Raw genomic sequence first — 8,719 nt, 5'->3', positions numbered from 1 at the left:
AAGCTACCACGCCTGGCTAATTTTTAAAAAATTTTATTGTAGAGATGAGGTCTCACCAAGTTGCCCGGGCGGGTCTCGAGTCCGTGGGCTCAGGCAATCCACTCGCCTCTGCCTCCCAAAGTGCTGAGGTTACAGGCTGAGCCGAGTCTGGCCTCTTTTTCTTCCTTCCTTCCTTCCTTCCTTCCTTCTGCCTTCCTTCCTTCCTTTCTTCCTTCCTTTCCTTCTTTCTTTCCTTCCTTCCTTCCTTTCTTTTTCTGTTTTCTTCCTTTTTTTGAGTCAGGGTCTCCCTCTGTTACCCAGGTTAGAGTGTAGTGGCATGATCATGGCTCACTGCAGCCTTGACCTCCTGAGCTCAAGTGATTCTCCCTCCTCCTGAGTAACTGGGACTACAGACGCATGCCACCACACCCGCAAAAAACATTTAAAGCCTGCCCTTTTAGTAATTTTGAAATGCACATCAATTATTGGTAACTGAGGGTGCCATGAAACCTATTCCTCCTGTCTAGCTGAAAAGTATAACTCCCTTGGACCAATACCTTCCCATCCTCCTAACCCCATTCTGGCCACACTGCGTACCCCTTCACAGGTGCTTTGGGGATGCAGCTGCCACCTCTCTTAACACACAAGCCTATGAGTCACTGACTGCACTGCACCCACTGCAGCTGGTCAGCACAGGCTTTTCTTTCCCTCAGTGTCTCCCCATGGGGCTATTGGGTGGCCCAGGGGTTCGTATTTGCCATGGAGGAGATCAACAGGGATGCCCGGCTGCTGCCCAATCTCACACTGGGCTTCTCCATCTGGAACTCAGGGAACTCGGTACCTGGCGCCCTCCACGAGGCCATGAGCTTCCTCATGGGGCAAGAGGAGCCCATTCTCAACTACATGTGTGGGCTCAGCCTGCCTCGGGCTGCTGTGGTGGGAGACACACGATCAGCCGTGTCCATGCCCATGGCCCAGCTTCTGGGGCGCTACAGATTTCCCCAGGTGAGTCATCCCCTTAACCAACAGTCATTGGGGTGACAACCACCACGGTGGTCATGTCAAGATGCTGTGCTGCTGACACCGTTCTCCTGCCGTAACTTTGCTTTAAGAGAACTGGACCTGGGCAACTTGGCGAGACCTCATCTCTACAATAAATCAAAAATTAGCCGGGCGTGGTAGCGCGCGCCTGTAATTCCAGCTACTTGGAAGGCTGAGGCAGAAGGATTGCCGGAGCCCAGCAGGTTGAGGCTGCGGTGGCCGGGAGCAGTCACTGCCCTCCAGTCTGGGCGACAGAGTGAGACTCCAACTCAAAAAAAAAAAAAAAAAGAGAGCTGGAAAATGGGCACGGTGGCTCATATCTGTAATCCTAGCACTTTGGGAGGCGGAGGCAAGAGGATTGCCTGAGCCCAGGGGTTCGAGACCTGCCTGGGTAACTTGGTGAGACCTCATCTCTGCAGTAAATCAAAAAAATTAACTGGGTGTGGTAGCGCGGGCCTGCGGTTCTGGCTTCTTGGAAGTCTGAGGCGGAAGGATCGCCTGAACCCAGCAGGTAGAGGTTGCAGTGGCCAGGAGCATGCCACTGCCCTCCAGACTAGGCGACGAAGTGAGACTCCAACTGAAAAAAAAAAAAAGCAAAACATTTGTCTCAAATATTGCAGAGGACATACTTACACTAAAATATTATTTATTGTTTATCTGAAATTAAAATTTACCTGAATACCCTGTATTTTTATTTTATTTTATTTATTTTTGAGTTGCAATCCACTCGCTTTAACCTGACAAAGTGGTGGGATTACAGGCTAAGTTACTGAGCCCGGCCGTATGTTGATTTTCAAAATCTGGCAACTCTACTCTCTGAGACTGGGTCAGCCTTATTGGTCTATATAAACATATCAGACCAGAGCAACTTTCCCTGAGCAGGTATGACCCTTATATAACCTAATTCACCACTACCCTCTGGTGGTCAGAGAGTGTTTTGCACTCAGACAAGGAGTGTTAAAGGCCTATTCATCACAGACACCCAGAGACTGCAGTTTCATTCTGTGTCTCAGCCATGGGCCAAATCAAACACAGACGCCAACCCCGTTGGCCCAGATTTCAAAGAGCTCCTCTGTCTTCTGGGGCATGTGGAACTGTCTCTTTGTTGACAAACAGACACACAGGCAAAAATGGACACACCAGATTCCCTGTCATCCCTCACACCGTAAAGATCACAAAATGATGGGACCACAAGAGTAGGTTCCAAGGACCCGTCAGCGTTGCACAGACCAGAGTGAGAATGAGAACCCAGCCTGGTCAAGAAGCAGAAACACAAGACACGGTATGAGGTAGCCAAAGAAAGGGGCACTGAGAGGAATGAAGGTAAAGTTCAGTTGTTCCCTGGGTTTCATTCCAAGAACGAAACAAGGGATGTGTTTGGGCTTAACCAGTCTAGCCACAGGTGAACCCACTCAGGCACCTCAGTGGAACCTTCAAAATCCTCAGAGCATCATTTCCAAAATCTCTCCTGCAAACTCTCCTACAATGGGAATAAACTCATGACCCAGATTTATCTGACTTGTGAATGAGGGAACAGAATGATGGTAAGACTGACTCAAGTGTCTGCTTTTTTTTTTTCTTTTGTTTTTTTCAAGTGTCTGTTTTAAAAAATGTTATTTAGATGGTTTCATGGTGGGCTTAGTATGTTTTACTCGAAAGCATAGACCAGAAAATAATATCATATGGAAAAATGTTAGAACACCCTGGGCCTCCCAAATCAGTCCCTGCATCTTAACAAGATCTCACTGAACCCCAGAGATGCTCTGTGCTCAGCAACCCAAAAGCCTCTCTGTTTCTTAAAAGATGATTGCGTTCCTGCTCTGATCTAACTGGTCAGCCATCACTGCTTGCCCAGGACTTGTTCATGGTTGCAGGACTTTCAGTGACAAAACTGGGAAGCCTAGCCAGGGCAACCCAGGATCAGTGGCCATGAGGAGCACAACCCTGTTCTCACCACACCTGCCTTCCCTGGTTACACCTGATGACCAGCTCAAGCCTGAGTGCGAGTTCTCACCCCTCTCTCACCCAGCCCCTTCCCTCACAGGTCAGTTACTCGTCCACCCTGCCAGCCTCAGACAAGACCCAGTTCCCATCCTTCCTTTGGACCCTGCCCAGCGACCTCACATCCTCTCAGGCACTGGCCCAGCTGGTGCTCCACTTCCAGTGGTCCTGGGTGGGTGTTCTGGCGCAGGATGACGACTTTGGGCAGCAGAGCAGTTCCCTGGTGCTCGGGGCACTGGGCCAGGCAGGAGTCTGCATCGAGTTCCATCACCATATCCCCTCCCGGCTGTCTCCGAAGAAGATCAAAGCCATTATCCCACAGATGGAGAACTGCACCGCCACCATCACCCTGGTCTTCCTCAACAACTTGAACTTCCAGTTCATCCTGCAGGGCCTGCTGGGCCGTGGCATCCTGGGCCAGGTCTGGGTCAGCCAGGACACCCTGCATGTGGCGCTGGCCCTGACCGTGCCGGGCGTGTCTCAGGTACTACAGGGCTCCTTCAGCCTTCTTCAGCACAGCAGCCATGTGCCCAGCTTCCCCGAGTTCCTCTCTCACTTGCGCCCCACCAGGACCCCTGAAGACATGTTCATGAAGAAGTTCTGAGAGGTCACCTTCAAGTGCACGTGGCCTCACAGCAGCCCAGTGCTGGCAGGGAACAGCACAGCAGTGAGAAGAGTCCGGCTCTGCTCAGGTGATGAGAGCCTGAGAGACAGAGAGTTTCCTTTCCAGGAAGTGAGTAAGGTAGACATTGCATACACAGTAGTCTACTGCATTGCTCATGCCCTGCAGGACCTGGCAGCCGAATTTGGGGATGAGGTGTGTGCAGACACACTGCACTTCCAGCCCTGGCAGGTGAGAGCAAATGTGTGGTACGGATAATTCAGGAAGGGTGCAGTGGAATGCTTGCTTGCTTGATGTAACCCACGAGGCAGAGGAACCCTGACACTCGTCACCATAGCCCCGAGGCATCTTGACCAGAGAATTAGACTAGAAGTACAAACTGCACACTAGTTGTGACCTCAGATGAGTCAGCAAATAGTTGTAAATAGTTAAACTTGAATTTTAGAAAAATAGCAAATAATTTTTAGTGTGAGTATATCCCAAATATTACATTGGATATACTTATACTAAAAAGAGTCATTCTTTTATCTGAAATTCACCTTTAACTGGACCTTCTGTATTTTATCTGGCAACCCTACTTTTAGTATGAGTCTCAATAAAACTCATCTCACAAAAGGACAACATACTCATCCACTCCTAGGGATGTCAGGGAACCCTAAGTCAGATGATTGTGCAACAGCCCCTTGTACACTAAAAAATCCTTGCGGATGGAAGGAAACCCGTGTAGACATGCAAGCCCCCTGCTCTCCTTACCCTCGGTAAGGCTACCCTGTTTCAGTAGTTGCTGGTGACTGGGGAACATCAAGGCATCAATTGTCATGCTTGTATCTCTTGACCCCAGTTATTTTGTCTGTAAAACAGAGACAATATTAACTCTACCTCACTGGGTTGCTGTGGGGATTCATGAACTAATATATGCAAATCACTTAGAGCAGAGCCTGGCATGTAGTAAGTGCTGAATTACAGCACTTGTGTTCTCTTTTGATTATAACTCAAGCTACTGCACAAAATCCAACTGAAGGGTTAATTCTACGGTTCTCTGCACATCTGGAACTCTGGCCTCCAATATAAACAAGTGAGCCCACTGAGGCAATCATTAACCTGTCAGCAGAAGGAACACAAGCATGTGCCTTCCCATGATGCTCTCTGGAGTGGTCTCAACCCTTTCCAAGGAGAAGCTAACCAGAAGATTTCCTCAGCCCCCCCTAGCTGGACACTTCATTTGTGTGTAAGGTTGCCATACTTCACCAAGAAAAATGCAAAACACCTGATTAAATTTGAACTTCAGAGTTACAGTGGATGATTTCTTAGTGTAAGTAAGTCTTAATTATTGCATGAAACATACTAAAAATTACTTGTTTTTTCTGAAGTTGAAATTTAACTGGGTAGCCTGTATTTTATCTGATAGATAACCGTATCATGGGGTGGGGGGGCTTTTCTCATTCTCATTTTACTTAGCCGAGGAGGTCACATGCCAACTTCCTAGGGTGGGACCCTCCCATGTCTGTGTTGGAAGAGCCTTGTGATCATCTTGGCTGAATCCAGCTGTGCTCCTGGTCAGTTCTCTGATGGTTCCAGGAATGTGAGCACTTGAGAGTCCCCTTGCCCATCTCCTTCCCTCAGCATTATAGACAATATATTCCTGCTGAATATATTCTCTATACTAATATATCTTAGAGACCTCTCCCATCATTGCTAACCACATGGATATGCCTCTACCTACCTCCGACCAAATGACCTGAATGTATTTAACGCTTGACCTAGGGGTTCTCTTATCCAGTGTACCTAGCAGTGATATCCCATTAGACTTCATGGCCATTCTGAGAGGAAGACTCAGAGGGAGGGGTCTTCTCAGACCATATCTCCAGAACCCAGAAGAGGATTGGTACTCTGGCCTCTTAAAAGCTAGGTAACTGGCCCATTACAAGCAGCCTGTCTGAAAATTTTTGGATTTTTAACTTTCATCACTAAGCATGTAATTTCCACAGAGCCTCTTCTATTTTTTGTTGTTTTGAGTTAGAGTCTCACTCCATCACCCAGGTTGGAGTGCAGTGGCACACTCACGGCCACCCCAGCGTCGACCTGTTGGGCTCAGGCAATCTTTCCTCCTTAGCCTTCCAAGTAGCCAGAACTACAGGTACATGCTACCGCACCCGGCTTATTTATTTATTTATTTATTGTGGAGACCAGATCTCACCATGTTGCCCAGGCTGGTCTCGAACCCAGGGGCTCAGGCAATCCTCTCGCTTCGGCCTCCCAAAGTGCTGGGATTACAGGCTTGAGCCACCGCGCCTGGCCCACAGAGCCTCTTCTAATGGTAGGACAGGGAAGCAGCCAAGAGGGCATCTTCTCTGGCTGACTTGAGGTATAGGTGAAAAACCTAGGCCCAAAGTAAAAAAGGGATCTCTCAAGAGACATACTGCTGGCTGGCAAGATGATCATGGAGGGCTGAGGTCAAGAAAGGGGCTACTTTCATGAAATTCACTAAAATTTCCTGGGACTCTACTGTGTGTCGGGGACTCTAAGGACAAAAGACACATATGGCTATGAACAGGACAATGATGGTTGCTGAGTTTTTAGTGGGAGAGACAGATTTATTTATTTATTTATGGATTTTTTTTTTTTAGTTGGAGTCTCACTCTCTCGCCCTGGCTGGAGTGCAGTGACACATTCACGGTCACCCCAGCATCAACCTGCGGGGCTCAGGTGATTCTTCTGCCTCAGCCTTCCAAGTAGCCAGAACTACAGGTATGTGCTACCATGCCTGGCTAATTTTAAAATTTACTGTAGAGACAAGGTCTCGCCAAGTTGCCTGGGCTGGTCTCAAACCTGCAGACTCAGGCAGTCCACTCACCTCGGCCTCCCAAATTGCTGGAATTACGAGCCACTGAGCCTGGCTGAGAGACAGATTTTTAAAATACCTGAGTAGGACTATGTCTGGGCTGTATGCTGCGAAGAAGAGTAAGAGTGGATGAAGAGATAGGAGTGAGTGAAGGTAATGGGAAGTCCAAGGAAGTTATCTCTTTGAGGAGATATCTAAGCTCCAGCCTGAAAGATGAGGAGCCAGTCAGGGCAAAAGCAGGTGGCGGGAACATTATGTGCAGTTGTAGCATGGGAATGAGCAAGAAAACCACATAGCTGTGACACAGCAAGTATGGGAGACTCAGCTAAGGGAACAGGATATCTAGATGGACAGGGGCCATTGGTATAGGCCTGGCCAGGGTCTGGACTCCACTCAGATACAATAGAAAGTCTGAGGATGGGAGTGTACAGTCAGAGTCCCTGCAACCAGGACTGCATTGTGACTTTCATGGATTCCTTACCCCAATGAACAAGTATTAAAAATTCAACTTTAGGCTGGGCACAGTGGCTCAGTCTGTAATCCTAGCACTTTGGGAGACCAAGGTGAGAGGATTGCCTGAGCCTGGGGGTTCAAGACAAGCCTGGGCAACTTGGTGAGACCTCGTCTCTACAATAAATTACAAAATCTAATTGGGCGTGGTGGTGTGTGTGGTAGTGTGCGTCTGTAGTTCCAGCTATTTGGAAGACTGAGGTGGAAGGATCACTGAGCCCAGTAGGTCGGGGCTGTGGTGGCTGTGAGTGTGCCACTGCACTCCAGCCTGGGTGACAAGAGTGAGACTCCAACTCAAAAAAAAAACCAAAACAACAAAAAACACAAAATTCAATTTTACCACTACCCTGACATAAAGATGAATATGATCTGGACAGGGCTCATTATGATATGTTCAGTATTCTTTCATTATTTTTTTCTTCTGATTATACAAGAAGTTAACATCAGAACATTTTCATGAGTCCCTGAAATATCACAGGCCCTGTGTCTCCTGTGCCTAACATATAAGTAGACTCTGCCTGGAGTGTTACCTGCTCATCACAGTGGCTGATGGCCTTAGGCATTTAGGACTGGCCCCAGTCAACATACTCTGTCGCCCTTCTCTCCCCCAGCTTCTTCATCCCCTCAGGAAGTTGCGTTTCAAGACCCCTGATGGGAGCAAGATCATGTTTGATGCCAATGGAGATTTAGTTACAGAATTTGACATTCTCCATGCGCAGAAGACTGCCCAGGGCCAATTTGATTTTGTCCACCTAGACTTGATCCAACCGGAAGCCTCTCGGGGGAACAGAATGACTGTCCACTTGATGAAGAAGGAGCTCCAGGTGAGCTACCTGGGTGCACAAATGACTCCAGTTTTGGTGTCTTCAAGTCAGAGTGAAGCAGAGGCCAGTGGTCCATGACCCAATTTGTTGCATGAAGTGGACAAGGTTCTAAATGGCCAGCCATAACTCAGTTGTTCTGTTGAGCCATACTAGATCCTTCTCTGAGGGATGAAAGACATTTACTCACCATCAAAGGTGACAATATTAGAGCCACAGAGGTTGAATTAGAGTCTGCATCTTCTAGAGTATTTTTCGTGTCTGTGTTCAAGAAACTGCCCAGTGAAAAGGCAAATTGCTTACTTGGGAGGTTAGCAATACTTATTCCACCAAGCACATTCCCACAGAGCATTTGGGAGGTGGGCAAAACAGGTGTTCTCATTTCATTTGTTAAGAAATGTAGATTTGCCATTGTCTTGCTAAGCTATGGTGTGGCCATGTGCTCTTTGAGCTATGACTAGGCCATGTTTTCCTAAGTTTTGGCCCCTCCCCTCCCTTGGGGAAGTGAATCTTCGATTTTCTCTCTCTCTAATTTACTTTTGAATAAACTATATTTTCTAATCTAAAAAAAAAAAAAAGAAAGAAAAGAAATGTAGTTGCTGTCATGAACGGGTGTGTCCAGGTGTCTACTCCAGCCCACAGAGGCACCCAACTCTCTGGCCACCATTAGGGACACGTGCCCTCCTTCAGCACAACCTGCTTTCCTTTGTTCCCAATGACACCTCCGGTCAGGGTTGGCCATAAGGTTTTCCAAGTGAGAATCAGGTTCCCATTTCTGGACCCCTCAAACCAGGGAACACAGGCTAAGTGTTCAGAGGATAATCTTGAGGTCCCTTTCTTTCTTTTTTTTTTTTTTTTTTAGATGGAGTCTCACTCTGATTGCCCAGACTGGAGTGCAGTGGC

The 8,719-nt window shown here is 47.8% G+C and overlaps 1 protein-coding gene across 1 annotated transcript in view; it reads left to right on the top strand.

The window, feature by feature from the left end:
• The window catches only part of LOC103267394 (extracellular calcium-sensing receptor-like), a 17,710-nt gene that overhangs the window by 2,614 nt on the left and 6,377 nt on the right, over positions 1-8,719 (top strand). Inside the window, 3 exon segments of the mRNA XM_008064995.1 lie at positions 693-984; positions 3,065-3,874; positions 7,607-7,819. Of these exon segments, the coding sequence (XP_008063186.1) occupies positions 693-984; positions 3,065-3,874; positions 7,607-7,819 (1,315 nt within the window).

Source organism: Carlito syrichta, unplaced genomic scaffold (assembly GCF_000164805.1).
Source record: "Carlito syrichta isolate Samal-C Ts95f unplaced genomic scaffold, Tarsius_syrichta-2.0.1 Scaffold102301, whole genome shotgun sequence".
In the NCBI taxonomy this organism is placed as follows: Eukaryota; Metazoa; Chordata; class Mammalia; order Primates; family Tarsiidae; genus Carlito; species Carlito syrichta.
The sequence above is the reverse complement of the archived record's forward strand: the minus strand, read 5'-3'. Positions and strand labels throughout refer to the sequence as shown.